Below are 20,021 nucleotides of genomic sequence, written 5' to 3' on the forward strand. Positions count from 1 at the left end.
CTTGTTTTGTTGTGATGCTATATCACAGGTTTTTTGTTAAATTATCCGTGATGCAATGGCAAACTGCGACATGTGACATGTTGACTCAAAGCCCTCTAATGGGGACAGGTTCAAACCTGGTTTGCACCATTTCCCTGTTCCTGTTCCATTCATCATGCTGTTGCTTTCCTATAAATAAGGCACAAATCTATATATAAATGAAAAATAAAACCTTTCAAGTGTTAAACTAGATTATTTTTTTTAGGAGAATCAAAGAGGAAAATCCCAAACTTCATATACACAAACTCTCGGAATACTACTTAAGGAGTAAATTGCTTGTTTTCTTGATGTTGTATTTGAGGTTGTGTCAAAATACTTTTGTTTATATTTTCTCCTTAAAACAGTAATGCGAATAGTTTTCCTTTTGATGTAGGGTATCTTTTGGCATCCAGTATTTGGGATAGAAGTTATTGGGATCAAGCAGGCAGTCAGGGGAGTTTCCGTTTAGTCTGACACACACCTCAAATCTAATTAAACTGCAATTTTAATTAACCTCCCAAAGTGCTCAGACACGTAGACGAGGAACAATTTCATTGACAAGCCTTTCCCTGTATGTCTCTTCCCCCCGTCCCATTCATTATGAATAAAGTGCTAATGAACTACTTTTGGAAAATTAATGCACTCATCTATTTAAAGAAGTTGTTTTTCGTTTCATGTTTTCGCTGATAAGAGGTGGGCTCACGTGTGTCTGAGGGGACTTGTCTTGGCTTTATTTGCCATCAGAGGTGTGGAACACTTTCCCTTAGTGATATCGCTCTCTACTTCTGCCCGTCTGGGTCAGCGCTCCTTTGGCTTGAAATGAGAGAAGACAAACAAATAATACACGTATCCAGGGAGCAGCCCGGCCCGGGTGAAATGATTTCATTTTCATCTTGATCTCTATCGTATCTGCCTCCTTTGTTCCCTTCACCTTTAGTGCTGCGTAGATCAAAGAATCTAGTTTTCTCTCCCCCCGAACACGCCGAGAGAAGGGTGTGGGTGTGGATTAGGCCCGGCTGGGGGTCCGTCCTCTTGCATTGGTGCTCTGGCTTTGGTGTAAATGAAGTTTGGCGCCCCTGGGACATCGGTCCCCCTCCTGCTGTCGTTAACAAACAAGATATGCCCTCTACGAAGTGTCTTTCCTGGTCTGTGCCAACTTCATCAGTCTCCCGCTATGCTGGTGGCCCATTGCGAAGGAGTTGGAGCCTCCTGATGGGACGTTGAGGTGTGAATAGCCTGATGTTTGGAACTGGCTGGAATGGACTTGCCTCTGCTTGCCTGTAGCACCAGCAGCCCTAAGGAGTTTGGTAATAGGGATGCGCTAGTTGGTCCCGGACAGATGCAGATTCAGTTTTACAGTAAACACAGTTTAATGGTAACACTCTGGTCGGCAGTGTACTTTCAAAATGGAAGTCTGTTCATTTATTTGCCAACCACTGATTTCACAAACTTAGTTTGTTTAGATCCTATCGACTGCGTGTGCAGTGGCGGCATCAGAGATTTTCGGTTGCAGGTGCTATGGGGATACTTAAGACTTAAGAGAAGGTGCTTTGAATTTTGGGGCATTTCTTAATGGAGGTCGCATCGGACCACCCTTGGTATAGCCTACACACACGCTTACATGCCCGCATTAACTAGACTTGCTCCGCGACAATAAGCAAGCATAATATATAAAAGTTTTCAACACAAAGGGCTATAGATACAACATACATAAGCCTGCCAATGTAAACCTCTGAAAATAATCATTTCAATATCTGAAAATAATTCTGTCACAGTCGAGCCCTGAATAACCAGCCCGTTCTCATCCTTTAGCGTCACATAGAACGCTATATGACAAAACGGCGCTATACTACGCACATGGCACCCTTTATCGTTAATATTCACGCGAACCCAAGGCGTCATAAATCCTTTAGCGTAATATGAGACTACCCTACCCTACCCCACACCTAAACCTAACCATCACACCGCGTGTTATATTAACGATAACGGGTGCCATGTGCGTAGTGTAGCGCCTTTTTGTCATAAAGCGTTCTATATGACGCTAAGGATGAGAATGCGTTGAGCAAACAGCAGCAACAAAAGCCAACAGATGTCCACGTTTCGGCCTAAAACGCTCAGTTCACAAAATTATAGCCAGTTACTAACATTAGTCTAATGTTAGCATCGTCCATGGAAGCTGCCGGCGATTCTCCTTCGCCTTCATCCCCAGGATTTTCTTGTTCCTGGGGCTCTGTGACGACGAGCGCTGTGTCTGCGCCTTCACAGTCTCGTTTTCCTTGTGACTCAGAACGTGGACGTCCATACACGTGGTGTATGTTTTACTTTGCTAAATTTCCAAACTAAAACAAGCTGCAATCACAAACGTTAAGGTCAAACGTTCAGTGGGAGCTGTGCCCATTGGCCAAAGAAGATCACAGGCCGCGCATTATTTTAAACTAAATTTATATAAATTATTGAATTATTATTTATTCACATTTTTAACAACATGAAAAAGACTATTCAAAGATGACATTAAAATATAAATATAAAAAATTACAAAATTTTTTTGGGGGTGCTGGGCAGGTGCTATGGCTATTATAAGGGTGGGGGGTATAGGGGGGCTACAGCACCACCTAGCTCCCCCCTGGCACCACTACTGGGTCTCAGTGGCATTTATAGTGCGGACAAATAAACAAAATCATCTTTAGTAACACTTTAGTTACACATGTTACATGTGAAGAGTTCAGATGCAAAAGCCTCTAAGTGCCATTTGAAATTTTCTTCTAGAATGATCATTTTTATCAAGCTTGTATATTTAAGTTCAGTGATTTCACTTAAATGGAAATGATAATTACCTATTAATTGTTATTTAAGTGAAATTACTGAACTTAAATATACAAGTTTGATAAAAATCATCATTAAAGAAGAAAATTTCAAATGGCATTTAGAGGCTTTTGCATCTGAACTCTTCATGTACTTACAAATAACAGTAAATTCGGCATAATTACAAGTAACTAGTCATTTACCAAACCCTAATCCTAACTTTAACCATAAAGCATGTAGTAAATTAGTATTACAAAGTGACAATGCCACCTTAATATTAACCAGTGTAACCTCATCTTATAGTAATACACATGGATCAAGGCATTCCAGAGGGTTTGAAGCAATAAGAAGCTTCTTTTGTCTTATTTTTTCCCCATGTGAATTAAAATGATCTAAATCATGTTGTTGGTGGTGAGACGTGAAATACTGGATATAACTGCATTATTTCCATTGTGGGAGAAAAAAAAAGCAACTGACCATATGTTAATCAATATTTGTGTCAATGATGTGACATTATTTTTGTCTTCATTTTTTTCTTGTCAAAAATACAAAAAACAAAAAACAAACATTAATTCATACTTATTGTAATTTGAATATCTTCTATGATTGACATTATTTGTGACTAGCATATATATACAAGTATATATATATATATATATATATATATATATATGAAGAGTTCAGATGCAAAAGCCTCTAAGTGCCATTTGAAATTTTCTTCTAGAATGATCATTTTTATCAAGCTTGTATATTTAAGTTCAGTAATTTCACTTAAATTACAATTAATAGGTAATTATCATTGCAATTTAAGTGAAATCACTGAACTTAAATATACAAGTTTGTCAAAAATCATCATTAAAGAAGAAAATTTCAAATGGCATTTAGAGGCTTTTGCATCTGAACTCTTCATATATATATATATATATATATATATATATATATCATTTAAATGTATTTTGTAATACATATTAAAGATATTCATGAACTTGTAATGCATGATTGTAAAACTCTTGATTGGTAAAAAAATGTATTTTATCTTAAAAAATACATTTTAAAACTGTTAAAAAATATATCTTATTACTTTTTATTTGATGGATAAACCCCTACATTTTGAGTCATTAAATTGAAACTTTTCTTAAATATGGGGTAATAGTTCTTAAAAACCATATTAAACGTACATAAATACAAAGCTTAAAACTATTATGATTAAACTATATTTTCCCTTTTGTTTATCATGGACACTCTTATATTTCATTGACCCTTACATGTGTTGTTTATAGAACTGCAGTTTAAAAATCAACACTCTCAAAAGAACCACAGAAATTGTAATGTGTGTCCCACAGAAGTGCTAAATATTCAGTAGAGCGAGTGATATCACGTTATTCAAACCTTTTCCATTTTGACATTGTGCATTTAGAAGAGTTCAGATTTGCCTGCACTGTTGGAAGACACTTTAAACAGAACTGATTTTGACTAAATATCAATTTCCCTTTGCCCGCTGACATCAAGTGTGCCTCCTGCTGCGTCGCGACGTGGGTCCGCATACGTGAGGAAGAGGACCTGAGGCAATGGAATGCCCATGTGTCGCTCCAGCGGCCCACATCCCAGCCAGGATCCACAGCAGGCTCTTCTGCGGCAGGTTGCTTCTCGGCTCGGCTCGTAGCGGTGTGAGCTTGTTTATGTGTGTGTGAGAGAAGTGCGGAGGAGCAGTGAAAACAAGCTTCTCCCCAGGCTAGTGTTATTCCAACCTCCTGCCTTCCTCAATCCACTTTTGAAGGCAGGAAATCGGAGTTAGCTCACGGTTTGTGGGCCATGTGGTAATGATTTAGACTGTAGAGACCCATGACCTGCACCTCCACCCTCGCTCGCTCACTCATACACGCACACACACCGAAACCTTGTCCCTCAAAGTCTTCTTTTCTCATATGATGGCCGATACAATGGAGTGTATGTTGGACTTTTGTTTCGCTTGATAACGCAAACCAGATGGGAGTCAGGACAGGGGAGTCTTGTTAAATATTTGCTAAGAAAAATAACCCTGGGACACAGTCTAATTATATCTATTTGTCTTGTGTGGCTTTTTGGGAAGGCGATGTGGTTATGCAGACCATATTGGGCTTCATTTTTCAAATGTGGGATCCAGTACAAAGCATGAGAGATGGATGGGACACTCTGTATGTTGAGGCAGTGCAGACAGTTTGATCTGGTTTTTCCTGAGACCTTTACTGAGAGGATATTCCAGTACCAGTCTCATTCATTGCTTCACCGTTGGCATGAGTTGTATATACCATTTTACATACCTGTTCTGTGTGTAGAAATCAACCAGGGGTGCAGAACCACTAAAGATTAAACAACAATTAAACTGACAAATCTTTTTAAGATGCTATTTGAATATTATCTTGCACTAAGAGTTGCCTTGGAGTCAAACAGATTGAGCATATATTTAATTTTGACTGTAGACACATCCTGCTTGTTAATCTTGTGTCACTGCCTCTCACAGCCGACATATGATGTGTATTTAAACCTACAGAAAATTAATTTAGGCATTGGGCTTGGACAGACATATGAAGACTGTTGCTCAAGCATGCAAAAACCTGCTACACATTTAAGCAAAGGTTAAATGGAAAGTTTCCTCACCCTCATATCATTCCAAACCTGTATGAAGCATGACTGTGGAGCATGACACAGCACAATTTTTGGATGAACTATTCTTTTAAATGCAAATAATCTGCGGTATCCATTTGCGTCCCTATGTGCGCGGACACTATAGCTCCCTCTTTTGCTGCTTTGATTTGCACAGTGGGTTTTGATCCAGAGGTTCAGTAGCTGGTCGTCTCATTGTGGACATGATCCACTGCAGTGACATTTCAATTGATCTCCATGAAAGGATGGCGACTGAAGTGCTTCCAGATAAACCTGGGCAGGGTTGAGTAGAGGCCTGGAGCTCTCATAAAGCAGACCCAGGGCAAAGGCATAGTCATACTCGCTGCTGCATGGCAGTGCCCTCCCTCTGAAGCCATTTCGCCAGGACATTTTGTTCTTCTTAAGTGCTGCCAGTCCGTTTGTGTAGGCCCTCTGGAGGGGCATTGCCCGTGTCATGGTTTTGGGAATCTGGACGTAGCTGAGTTTTCACATTGCTAATAGGCCAGGATTTCTGTTGTTCTAAAACAGGAGGTTAAATCGATGAATTTTGAGTTGTACTTTTTTGGAACGGTGGAATTTTCTTTACTCCAAAGCTGTATGATTCGCTTTCTTCCGTGAAACTCAAATGAGATGTTTTGCAGATTGTCTATTTTTGCGTTAACTTTCTCTTTAATGGTTTAGGTGTACGGAAGTGTACGTGTTTGTTTGTCTCAGCACATCAATGCACTACAACAGTCTCTGTCTGTGTCCACACTCAGTCACTGCATTCTGTGTCAACCCACACTGCATGAAAAGACTCAAATCCGGCAATATCCGGGCATGGTAAACTCCTGTGCAATTTGATGTTTGCTGGATGTATGTGGGAAAAAGCGGATCAGAGTAACACGGAACAGTATATTTCCAGACAAACCCGGAAACCTCACCTAAGCGGGCATATACAGGAATCCGTGAAATTTCACGGACATATACAGCTGAAACACTGCTGGATGTGAGAGGTGTGAAGAAGACCTTTCATATGTTAATGACTGACACTAAGGGTGCTGGCTGTTCTCAGAGGGAGGAGTGGCAGGGGACTTCAGGATTGAAAATTATCTCTGGTCTACAGCAAACAAGTTTTTTTGTACAGAAAAATAAATACATTCTTAAGGCCCTGAAACAGAAAACCGACGTCAAAGAACTAGCAATGACTAAAGCCAACTCTAGGGTTGGCTTATGTCGCCTGTGTCAGGGCCTTAAAACCACTGTATGAAAAAAAGTATCCTAATCAAATATTCTTTTATAAAAACAGGACAAAATAAACACCATAAATATACGTTCACAAAAACATCTGAATATTTAATAAAAAATAAAAAAATACAGGGAAACATTTCAGAATATCTAAATTTTTATTGTGAAGTTTTACAAATTGCAGACAACAACATTTGTCGCCATTGGCTTTGCTTAGTTGGGGACATTTTTATTTAATATTCAACAATGTTATTGAACTGCCTGCATTGACACCATTATATGAGATCTGAACTGAGATGGACAATGACATCACGGTTTTGGCTTGGAGTTAATCCATGCTTCTTTGGGCATGCATGATGTGAAACGAGTGGTCGCAAAACCACCGGGCTTTCCCGTGTTATTGTCAGCATCTGGTTATCCTTCCATGTTGAAAGGTCCAGCTGCATCATATTTATTCACAAAATTAAATAGATTCACTTGCAACGCGTCATACCGAGGTTTGTGGTTTGAGTAAATAAGTCCTTCCGCAAACAAACAAGCTGCAAGAAAAGGGGGCGTTTTGAGGTTTGAAATTCACCACTCACAACCATTAACACAACAAATGTGGTGACGTAATGGAGGTGCAACCAATAACGTTAGTGTATTGCTTCAAGCGCGAGAAAAATACTTTAAAATTACAGCATTCTTTCCCGAAGCAAAGAGAACAGTTCAAGGTTTGGAAACAGTTTTCTTCTATTCACCTTATTTTGCACGACAACAAGGGTGACGCCATTGCGTTCGTTTTGTCATCTTACTCCCGTCTGAGAAAGACTTCAACTTCCGGCTCATGAGAGGGATGAGATTCTGCGCTAGTTGAAACGAACGGTAAAATATGGCAAGTATTAAATGTTCAGTTAGGTGCTGCCATAACAGTTGGATTAAGAGGAGAGAACAATTGAACCAACGGTGTAACGAACATAATGTGAGGCGGTCAGATTGTTGTTGTGGTGCACTTTACGATTTAGCTACACCCACCACCTAAGACGAGGAGCACCGGAGGCAATGGCGGAAGGCACACATTTGGAAGCATAGGCTTGAAAGTGCCCGATTCTGATGAGAAAACGCAAAAGTGGCGTTGCGTCATCTTTTTTTTATTCTGCGCTTAGACGAGCGTTTTGTGTGAGAAGTCCGCGTGCAAATGGAGACGCAAGTCTCCATGAAGTCTGTGAAATTCAATGTAGTATGCACTTCAGGCGGCTAGGAGTGCATACTACAACAACAAGTCCACGCGCCTGCGTACAACTTTCACCGTCAAGCAAACTTTTGCGTTTTTACCGTTACACGGGAACGCGGAGGTGGAGCGTTTTTAAGATTTCCACTCTGGAGGGTGGTTTCACTTTTTTGCGTTTTTGAGCCTCAAAAACGCCATCGCCGTGTAAACGAAAGGCACATCCGATAAAATATTTTTACTTTTTCACCCGCGAGCGTTCTCGTGTAAACAGGGCCTAAGGACGGGAATCCGATTGAGGAACACCCCAGAAATGGCTCGGCTACGATGTTCCGATAAAGAAGTCACGCCGGGTGTTGAATATTGTCAGATTCAGGTAAGCTAACTTGCCTAACTGTTATGTGCTTGTTTGCCTAACTTTAGATTCGTGAAGTCCGTTCTATGAATGCATTTAAGATCAGTAACAAGCCGTAAACAAAATACAATGAATCTTGCATGATTACCATTGCCCACATACATGTTATTTATTTAACTTTGTGATATTGACCTAAGAGTCTGAAAGAATAAATGAATGAATGAATATTCACGGTAGTACAAGATAGTATGGTAACTTACGTTAGTCTTACAATAGCTCACATTACTGCTATTGCACATTACGAGATGTAAACAACACTGGTCCAGATGCACTTCCTGTTTCAGTTTGTAAAAGGCTTCTTAATTTCAAATGTAAAGAAAATATCTTGAATATGTTTGTTTAACTTTTTGATTCAGTTGTTCTGTTGGTTGTACTTTAACCCAACGTTTATACAGTGTTAAAACTGAAACAGGAAGTGCTTGTGAAATCTTGTGAAATGGTCTATACAGAGATTGCTGATGCTAGCAGGCCAGCTAGCTACATCTCTCATTCAGATATTGATATTGACTTATGGCGAGTTAGGAGATTGTGTATTGTTTCGTTTTTAATTAATGTATCTTTCTCACACACTGTTCTGTGTAACTATGGGTGCCATCATCAATGAATTCTCCATGATCTATTTTAAGTAGCTACTAATGTAAAAAATGTTTATGGTTATAATATTTCCATAGATGCATCAATGAGAGTCAGTAATGCAGTGGATAACTATGAGGATGATCACATCCACATGCCCCACAGCTGTGATGCAGAATCACAATGGGAGGATCAATCTGTCTTTGGCCACAACCTGATCTTCTCAGAGAGACTCTCCAGCGTCTTGATGCTCTTTAGCGAAAGTATGAGCAGCACAGACTAACGTTACATGAAGAATCTTACAACGCTTCGAAAAGAATAAAAAAGGCACATGACGTGAACATTGCGGTAAGTCCAATTATTGTTCTATAACGTGGCTGTAAGCCATAGTTCGGTTACAATTATTGTTTTGTCTCTTGCGGTTACTGTGATGGTCAGCTTATTCCAACTGAAAATTCAGTTTTGTGGTTCTTGAAGATTGTGAATCAATTTAATTGCTTTTTAATTTCAAACTTTACAGGAATCTGTAAGGCGCCTCCATAATTCAGAGAACAACCCACACAAATACGTTCCACAAACCAGGTAAGACTGTTTCTTATATACTATAGCCTAAATGTTAGTTTAATCTACTACTCTATGGATTTGGAATGCCAAAAGTGAATTTCAGTAATGATACCTGCAACTTTCCCCCCAGAATAAATTCATCACATAACCTGGCTGTGACCACTTACCTCTTCGAAGAATTAAGGTCAACTTTTACAGACGTTGACCCTGAATGTGTAAAAGGTAATCTTAAAGATGTTGTAATCATTTTATTGTCCTCTGTTTTACTTATTTTTATTGCCATTACATTTATTTATGATATATTTAGCAGGTTGGAAGATGTATTTTGAGACTTTGCGGAGGAAGTATTCTTTGGCTCAGCCTGAAAAGGCCCAGAAAAGAAAAACTATGACGAGCATTGCAAAGAACCTTCAAAGAAAGCGACTGGTAAGTTAAGAAACTGGTTAAGCACTTTTTTTTCTCTTCAGAATGTAACTATCCTCCTCTCTGTGTTTTAGTGGTTAAGTTACTGTCATGTTTTTCAGTTGCTGGAGACCAGGTCCGGGGTTGTACAAACCAACACAGAAAAGGAACTTTGGAAGACCGCAACAATAGAACTGATGTCTGATGAAGATGATGCTATTGTTGATGGAAGGCCAGTGTGAATGGTGAGGTCTCCACCAATCTGCTCTCTGCTAGGTACTATAAAACAGACTAGAGGCTGACCCACACTATGCGTCACACCACCAGCGTATCATGGCAGTTTGAAAAATGTTAACTCGTATAAAAAAAAAAAAAATATATATATATATATATATATATATATATATAACCGTTCAAAAGTTTGGGGGTCGGTAAGATATATATTTTTTTTGGTTTGGGGGGGATAGCTCAAATTAACTCAATACTTTTATTCAGCAAGGATGCATTAAATGAATCAAACGTGACAGTAAAGACATTTATAATGTTACAAAACATCATATTTCAAATAAATGAAATATAACTTTCTATTGATCAAATAATCCTAAAAAGTCTACAACTGTTTTCAACTTTGGTAATAATAATGAATATTTATTGAGCATCAAATCATCACATTAGAATGATTTCTGAAGGATCATGTGACACTGAAGACTGGAGTAATGATGCTAAAAATTCATCTTTGATCACAAGAATAATGTATTCCAATAGAAACGTTTATTTTAAATTGTCATAATATTTAACAATATTACTCTTACTTTTTTTGTATTTTTTATATATAAAAAAAAAGCAGCCTTGGCGAGCATATGAGACTTCTTACCGATCCCAAACTTATAAACGGCAGTGTACACCTTGAATATTTTATATACACTTTAATTTCTTATTTACTTTTCTCGTATTATTTCATATATTTGTTCCTTTTTTTGTTGTCCATGTTGCTTATCTCCATTTTGTTTACTTGTTTGCATTTTAATGTATGTTTATAATGCACTCTCTGTAATGTTCTATTTATTTATATTGTTTACTTGGAATATCTACGTATATTTTATATATATATATATATATATATATATATATGAAGAGTTCAGATGCAAAAGCCTCTAAATGCCATTTGAAATTTTCTCCTTTAATGATGATTTTTATCAAACTTGTATATTTAAGTTTAGTAATTTCACTTAAATAACAATTAATAGGCAATTATCATTGCCATTTAAGAGAAATTACTGAACTTAAATACACAAGTTTGATAAAAATCATCATTAAAGGAGAAAATTTCAAATGGAACTCTTCATATATTTTATATATATATATATATATATATATATATATATATGTAACTTTTTATATACACTGTGTACTTTATTCCTTTACATCTGTCCTTTAAAATGATTGGGTAAAAAAAAATTAACGAAAATAAAAAGTTAACAAATTATTTAATGTATGTTTATAATTTTCTTTGGAATGTCCATGATTTTTTTTTCTTCCTTTGAGATGTTATTACTTCATACTTTTTTTTCTAGTTTTTGTTCCCAATTCCTCTGTAATGCTTGTTTATAATGCTATTTGGAATGTGTTATATACCTTAATAAAAATTTCAGACTTTCCCATTGTTCTTTGTGTGTTTAAATATAAATATATATATATCAAATTTATTTTAATGAATATATTAAAATTGGGGGAGGGAGGTTTGGTATATATTTGAGCAATATCTGCATAGCTGGTATATAACCAATCAAATCAGTATGCTACAAGGCCTAGGGTGGGCCATGTTTAAAAGTAACCAATAAAGTCCGTTTACTGGGTTTTCAATGTGTCCTGCCCTCCAATAGTGGTCTGGGTGTTGGGAGTGGCTTTAAAAGAACAACCAATCCAGTTTGGTTGGAAGGCAAAAAGGTGTGAATGTTTCCTGCAAAAAGGTGTGATTTTTTTCCTGCTTTAATGGGATTACTTGCCATAGCAACAAATGGCTCTAGCACGGAAGTATACGTCCACAACATACATCCGATTTGGTATCATTCCGGATGTATGCGGATATATACAAACCCATGGAATTTGACATATCCGGCCACTATACTCCTGGATTCTTCCGAATTTCAGCAGTGTATACAGGAGTATACTGGTCCGGATACACCTATTTTCATGCAGTGCCAATTGTTGCATGACTTATTGTAAGAATAAAATCAGAGCCTTTGTACTGTGGAAACATTGAACTGATGCCTACTTGTGAGGTTCTTGTGGCCAGTTGAAGGCAATCAAAGATTTTTGGTGCTCATTGTAATGATGGTGGTGATGGCCACAATGATGTCACCATTGTTAAAATCTGGTCACCCAACATAGCTAGTTCTCTCTGAAAAACGTATTAGAATAAATATTCTTCTCTTTATTGATACACAAAGTGTGATTCATTTTAAACATGTCTATTGCAGAGTGGAGAATATGGAGAGGAAAAGAGCTTGCCCAAGCCTTTGATGCTTCTCATGCTCTTTCAGATGTGTGGGAAAAAAAAAACATTTGCCCAGCCTCTCTCTCTTTCTGTCTCCCTCTCATTCTTTTAGGACTCTGAGAGAAAGGGTTTCATGAACAAGCTGTATGCCATTCAGGATGTGTGCATCAGTGTACAGAGTGCTCTTGATGAAGTGGCCTCCTATGGTGAGAGGATAAAGAAGTAAGTCTCAGCTCTCGTTGCTTGTGCCTGAGCAGATATGTGGGTACCACCGTGCCAACCTCTGTCACATCACACTCAAACAAACACACACACACTTGCTTACACTGCAAAAATCATATTCCTAATTAGTCCTTTTTTTGTCTTGTTTTCCAAACATCCTTGTGTAAGCATCCTTAACTTAAGACAAATTTACCTAAAAGGGTAACGACCAAGTGTGGGGTCGGTAAGATTTTTGTTTTTCAGCAAGAACACGTTAAATTGACAAAAGTGATAGTAACAACATTGGTAACTCTGTACTTGAAGGTGCATAAGACTAACAGTTAAACTATTAACTAAAATAAATTATAAAATTATAACTATTTGTTCGAAATCACTACTATATACTAAGTTACTACTACTTTATGAATGTTTTGGTAACATTTTACTTGAAGGGGTGTGCATAAGGCTGACATGACACCTTCATAATCATGACATGACATATGTTATGAATATGAAGAAAGTTTTATGCATGTTTGTGACAACTGTCATTAAGTGTCATTCACTCATTTATGACATTTTTAATACAAAAATCATATTGTTTGACATGTCTTTGTTATGAAACCTTGACATAAACCAATACATCATAACCTGTCAGTGTCTTTGTCATGACAACTTGACATTACACAGACAACACAACCTGTCATCATAGACATGACATAGCAGATTAATTATCAAACTTAAGAAACCACCTAGCTTTATTGGTTAACATTACATTAAACTGTCATGTGGTTGGTTTTGACATTGGCTGTCATGAAGCCACAACTTTTTAATGACAAATTCAATGTGTACCACTGTTGAGGTGACGAAAAATATTCATGACACAGTTATAATGGCCTCATGACAGCCAATGTCAAAGCCAACCAAGTTGTCATGAATAAGGCACTGACAGTTTATGATGACTAAGGCACTGACAGGTTATGATGTATTGGTTTATGTCAAGATGTCATAACAAAGACATCTTAAACAATGTCATATTTGCATTCAAAATGTCATTATTGAGTGAAATACACTTAATGACAGTTGTCATAAACATGCATAAACATTACTTCATATTCATGGTTTTGAAGGTGTCATGTCAGTCTTATGCACACCCCTTCAAGTAAAGTGTTACCAAAACATTTATAGTGTAGTAGCATCTTAGTGATTTCAACCAAATATTTTTTTTTTATTTTTATTTTTTTACTTTCTACACATCACAGAATCCTAGTTTCCACAAAAATATTAAGCAGTACAACTGATTTCAATAATAACAATAATACAATCGTGTTACAATGATTTCTTTATAATCATGTGAGACTGAAGACTGGAATAATGACTGGTGGGAATTTAGCATTGCCATCACAGAAATAAATTACATTTTAAAATGTATTAAAATAGAACATTTTATTTTAATTAATAATATTTCACAATATTATACTTGTTTTATTGTAATTGTTTATCAGCCACAATGAGACTATTTTCAAAAAATATTTTAAGAAATTTTAGCGACCTCAATCGTTTGGTATGGTAATGTTTCTTGAATTTTATAGTTTTTTTTTTTACCCTTTTAGCAACCTAAATGACGATCTTACTAGAAAATTAGCAAAATCTGACACAAGTTTCGAAGCTTCAAAGTATGTTATTATAGTGCAATTCGAATCCGAATTAGCATCTATAACACCCTCTATTTTAACCCCTTACCGAATTTACCATTCCTTCATATAACATAGCATTCATATGAGACAGTAATACTGTCCCTTGTAATACTGTATTATTATTATCACCATGACACAGAATCATTATCAATTTCCTGTGCCATAGTATTTACCTTATGTACGTGCACCTACAGTGTACTTACCTAAGAAAAGTAACGCTTCCTTTTACAGTCCTGTTACCCATGTACATACTAGGTACAAACCCTGAACCTACCCCTAAACCTACGCCTAACCCATGCACATTACCTTATTAGCCAGTACTTTCTAGCTGAGTACACTGTAAGTACTGTACTGTAAAAGGAAGCGGTACCCATGGGTTAGGTTTAGGTATAGATTCAGGGTTAGTACCTAGTTATTTACCCGTTAACTAGGTTTTACCTATTAACTAGTACCTAGATATTACCCACTTATTGTAATTACTATAATTGGGCATCCAGTGTAGACACTATCACTAATTATAATGGGTTCTTTTTTATTTTTTTGCATTGCACCGTACACATTCAGTGTATACACTGTGCAAGTCTGTGCAGAAGAAATAACATGACACTTATTCTTTTCTCTGTTCTCAGTACTTTCAACTGGACTGTGCCTTTCCTCAGCTGGCTGGCCATAGTGGCCTTGTGTGCGGCCACTCTCGTGGTGTACTACATTCCTATCAGATATATTGTTCTGGCTTGGGGTGAGCTGTCATCCATTACTCTTACAATCTTGCATGAATGACGAAATAACAAGACTGAGTAGCATGTTACATAAAGCGTTTTTTAGAATTGCAAATAGACTATCGCAGGAGGTCACAGGGTTTAGTAGCAGTTTAAGTTTTCATGCTCCAGGGACTCGCCACCAGAACAGCAGGGAGGACAGTAAACTGCAGAGCTCAGGGCAAACTCACTAGAAGCTAATGCCCAGTGTGCTCTTTCATACTGTGTTCAGATGTGAGGCTCTACAAGGTCAGAGAGCAGAGCTTCGGTCAGCTTCATAGCAGCTTATTCTTTATAGTAAAAAGACAAGGGTTTAGAGTCTGCACAGGATCTTATAAGGTCCATCTGAACTGCACTCTGTGAGGCCTGATCACCACTGTTGTTTCAACTTTCAGGGGTCAACAAGTTCACCAAAAAACTGCGAGACCCGTACAGCATCGACAACAATGAGCTGTTGGACTTCCTGTCCCGAGTGCCCTCAGACGTTCAAGTGGTAGGTTATTCCTTCCGACATTCACCCTGACTTTCTGATGGTTACTAAAAAATAGATTTAGATTTTTGCCAATTCCAAAATGTTCACGTCTCACACGTCTCTATACCCATGATTTGAGGGTTAATTTTTTTGTATGTAGCACAGACAGTGCAGGAGGAGTTATTCACTGAAATTTAAAACTTAGTTTCTATTGGTTTATTTTGATCATCAACCCTAAGAATGAACAAATCTAATAGTGATGCTAGCCTTAGCAAACATAATAATAACAATAAACTCAAATGGTTCTGCTGTGGGAGAATGTATTTGTGCAGAGTTTTCTGGCTCCCTTTAATTTATGCTTTCCGCTCATGGTAATATGCATAAATGCAGAATCAGGGAATTCTATTCTTGTCATCACAGACAGCCTTGTGACTCATTACCATGGAAAGAGTGCAAGATGTTGACTTTTTAAACAAACTTCACCTGAACTTTTATACCTATAATGACACTTTAGTCTGTGGAGATATAAAGCTTCTTAATTTTTGATTGATTTTACACTTTGTTCATTTGATATTTCCTCAGATATTAGTAAGGTTTTGTACCAGGGCTTGATTTAACAGATATATAAACTGTATATATATAAAAGATATATAAAAGTTTAAGAAACTTAAACTTCTTATGTCTGCATGTGTAAAATTTTCTTTGTGCTAGCTATTGTCTATCTTAAAGTATTAAAATCCACCATAGAATGATAATTTATTACATGATATAAAACAGTGATCATTGTTTATTGATTTAAAGTTTATGTACTTTTTAAAATTTGACATTTAAAGTGTATTAACAGTCTCTCAGATGCTACGACATATCCATCATGACCAACAATTTAGCCGCAATAATTTTGAATTTTTCATAAGTTAGTGTATGTGATTACCATGGAGAAAGATTGATATGAAATATGAGACGTGTGAATAATCTTTTTTTTTTTGTTGTGTATGTTTTCCAGTCAAATTATGCAAAAAATAATTAGTAATTACAATGAATAAAGTGGATGAGATGTGAGATGATGTGGAAGAAATGGCACAATACAATTTAAAACAAAACAGTGTATATATATATATATATATATATATATATACACACACAGTACAATCACATTGTTAACAAAAAAGTAAACGAATATTATTATTTTATATCAACATATTTGTTTACTAGTGTTTTTGAAGTCCACAAATCTACCTTTTTGGATCTTACATCCTGTGGATTTATATATCCATATATCTGTATTTGAAGAAACACCCAATTATATTCGTATCCCTGTTAGCCTTCATGAGGAATGTGTTTCATAAATTTCATTTGGTTAAGTTGAATGTAAATGACTTGCGATGTTTTCAGTCTGCACGTGTCTCTCGGTAGATTTATAGACTTCTTGCTGTGTTGTACTGAGTCATGCTTTGTTATTGAGTGTAATGAGTGTAAAGCAGTAATCCTCTCCCGGTCTGCTTCTACATTAACCGTGAGATCTGAGTTATGCGGCCCGCCCCATTGTCCCGTTCTTAATCAACAGCGTTCTGTTTGAGCAGCGAGGTGCTGGCGTTTAACTGCAATTAAAACCTGAGCTCGTAAACACAAGCCCGGCCTGTTATCGTGCTTCCTCTGTGTCGGGATAAACCCTGCGGTGCTGACGGTGGGGGTGACACAGGGCTCTGATCCAGGACCAATCGCTTGCCACATCAGCAGAGACACGCTCGCCTTTGATGAGCCCGGGGCGGCGGGCAGGCTTTGATCTCTATAGAGTCGTAATCCCTAGCCCCTGCGTGGCTTCGCGTCGGCCCTGCAGCTGCAGGTAGCCTGCTCTAAATTAGCACGATGTGGCTAGGTCGCGAAGGTGCGTTTACCCCTAACACCTGGAGCCCAGAAGGTCCCTGCAGGTAGGAGGCCCAGAGGAGACCTGGCTAATGATGTACGGTGAGGTTCACGCTCAGAAGAGCAGGCCGCCGTGGGCTTTCTGAGCCCTGTTATAGCTTTTGATTTAGGACAGTCCAAAAAAGTACTTGAACATCAGCATGATGCGCGGAACGTTCCGCTCTGCATCGCACAACTGCCCGTGGAGGTCCGTTCACCTCTGTTTTCTGGGTTAGAGACAATGGGCGGGACAGAGGCTGCGCTTCTGTGGGACCTCGGAGACTAAAACAAAGCGCCCCTGCACCGGGGTGTGATCTGCACATGCCCAGGGGCCCGAACATTCTGCACAAGTGACAAATGGAGGGCTATTTTTGAGGTTCTGATGCGACCCGCGCCTCCCGCACCGCCCCGTGATGAAAGCTCTGCAAGGCCGAGAGAGCATTGCCTCTTTTACAGATCATTTGGAGGTGCCTCAGAACAACATGAACTGATGAGCTCCTAATGACTTTTTATATAAAGGGCATCTACTGTATGCTGCAATCTGGGAGTACAGTGTGTCTTTGAATGGGAACTTACAACTCCCACAGCTCATTTCTTTACTCACCTTGTTTGTGTTATTTTGAGTGCACTGCTCGTATTGACCTTATACGCCAGAGAAATAAGCACACAATCATCTTTAGGATTTTGTGTTTGAACTTTAGTTTTTGCGGTAGCTCTGTATATTTCTATGGCATCACTGTCGAAGAGTAATTAGCTGGTGAAGTGGATTTACTTATTGTAGAGTTAACTAAAGTCATCATTAACATTGCAATGTTTGAACCAGATGGCATATCAAATGTAAGTAGACCAGGAAGATTATAAAATGAGCGGATCGTTCATAAATCCGTAAGATCTTGCCTTCATGTTGTGGAAATACAAACTGGCCAGATTTTAAGTGTATGGTCTAAAACACACCTCGTTTTCAGACCCATGGGCACACAAATAGGCGCAAATGCATTTGTGATTTAAACAACGTCGCGATAACTGTGAAAACGACAACTGTATCGGGCTGAAACTGGCAAAAAACAACAACACTTGCATCGCTCATGGTGCCACGTTGAGCCAGGTGTATGATTGGCCCATATGAGTGCTACGCTGAAAAGGGGCGGAGCAAAAATAAGGTCAATATGCACATGCATTTCGGTGGATACAGATCAGTGACGTGTTGTGGTTTGAAAGGAGGAAGCAAATTCTCCTCTCTTGCTTTGTGTCTCTTTTCTTCCCGATGTTTATTAATGTTCTTGGTTCATATGATATTTAAACAATTGAAGAGTTCAGATGCAAAAGCCTCTAAATGCCATTTGAAATTTTCTTCTTTAATGATGATTTTTATCAAACTTGTATATTTAAGTTCAGTAATTTCACTTAAATAACAATTAATAAGTAATTATCATTGCCATTTAAGTGAAATCACTGAACTTAAATATACAAGCTTGATAAAAATGATCATTCTAGAAGAAAATTTCAAATGGCATTTAGAGGCTTTTGCATCTGAACTCTTCAATTACAGCGCTCTGAAAAAATGCTGGGTTTCAACCCAAATTTGGGTCATATATGGACAAAACCAAATGTTGGATTAAAAATGCAATTTAAAAAAATTACAGTTGAAAGTAAAAGTTGAAGTTACTTTTACGAATATTTGGGTTTGTCTATACATATTTTACCCAAATTTGAGTTCAAACAACCCAGAATTGTTTAGAGTGTGGGTTAATGGAACACCATTTATCAACTTTTAGCAATAAGCATCTAATACTATAATATTAACATATTCATATTAGTATACTATTTTTTAAAGATTATTTCTTCAATTTCAATGTTGTTACAATTAACACAAATAACAAAATTTACAAGTTTAATTTGTTACAAAAACATGAATACGGTAACAATAATGTTTTTTTTTCTTTTATTTGTACTACTAGTTCTTGTTTGTATATTAATATTATTTTTTTTTTTATTATATTAATAGCAATTTTATTTTCCATCCATCCATTCTTCAAAATTGTATGTAGAGTGAGAGTCACAGGGATGCTGGAGCATATCCTAGAATCTCAGGTGGGAAACATCCCTGATGGAAGGACAGTCCATCAGTTTATTTTATTATTCTATTCTACTTGATTTACCTCTATTTCTCCATTCACGCTCAAGACCTCCCTCTGAAACTTTATCAGCTGGTGTCGCTGTTGGACACTTCTACTAAATTAGTGGGTTCACACTTGTTGTAAAATATTTTTGGACTGTTGATTACTTTCTCCTCCAGATTTTTTTTGTGAAGGCACTGCTGTCCTTTTCTCCTTTTGCAAAATGCCCTCAAAATGGATACATTCATTAAATGACTTTATTAATTGCTCATGTTGAAGGTGTTGTGAAGATCAGGCAGGTTAAGTGTACACTATACACAAGTGCTGTGGTTATTCTAAGGTTTGTTGTAAATCTTATTACATACCACCTCTGTGCACTGAGCCCATGGCCTTTTTAGTGCACTGCAGGAGACCTATGAGATATCAAACCTGCTGTGAGGTATGTATTCACTTCCCAGTTTACACACTCTATGTTCTTTTCATGTACCCGCCTATAGACCCCTCCGAGAATATCTTTACCTGCTGTGTG

At 37.5% G+C, this 20,021-nt stretch overlaps 1 protein-coding gene and 1 long non-coding RNA gene across 11 annotated transcripts in view; both read left to right on the forward strand.

Moving 5' to 3' along the window:
• mctp1a (multiple C2 domains, transmembrane 1a) overlaps positions 1–20,021 on the forward strand; it is a 205,849-nt gene that overhangs the window by 169,203 nt on the left and 16,625 nt on the right. For all 8 annotated transcript variants that reach the window (XM_089130115.1, XM_089130118.1, XM_039662314.2 and 5 more), the window contains 3 exons: positions 12,461–12,570; positions 14,873–14,982; positions 15,397–15,494. In XM_089130115.1, coding sequence (XP_088986241.1) covers positions 12,461–12,570; positions 14,873–14,982; positions 15,397–15,494 — 318 coding nt within the window. The remainder of the gene's footprint in view (positions 1–12,460; positions 12,571–14,872; positions 14,983–15,396; positions 15,495–20,021) is intronic.
• Positions 7,170–10,674, forward strand: LOC120460066 (uncharacterized). 3 transcript variants are annotated; one of them, XR_016168289.1, is made up of 7 exons: positions 7,170–7,554; positions 8,172–8,273; positions 8,984–9,233; positions 9,406–9,467; positions 9,580–9,671; positions 9,757–9,875; positions 9,974–10,674. It is a non-coding gene; the product is annotated as an uncharacterized LOC120460066 (long non-coding RNA). The 3 variants fall into 3 exon arrangements; XR_016168290.1 differs by lacking the exon at positions 7,170–7,554 and having other exon boundaries at positions 7,967–8,273; positions 9,760–9,875; XR_016168288.1 differs by lacking the exon at positions 7,170–7,554 and having other exon boundaries at positions 7,971–8,273.

Source organism: Pimephales promelas, chromosome 4, assembly GCF_988280905.1.
Source record: "Pimephales promelas chromosome 4, fPimPro1.hap1.1, whole genome shotgun sequence".
Taxonomy (NCBI): Eukaryota; Metazoa; Chordata; class Actinopteri; order Cypriniformes; family Leuciscidae; genus Pimephales; species Pimephales promelas.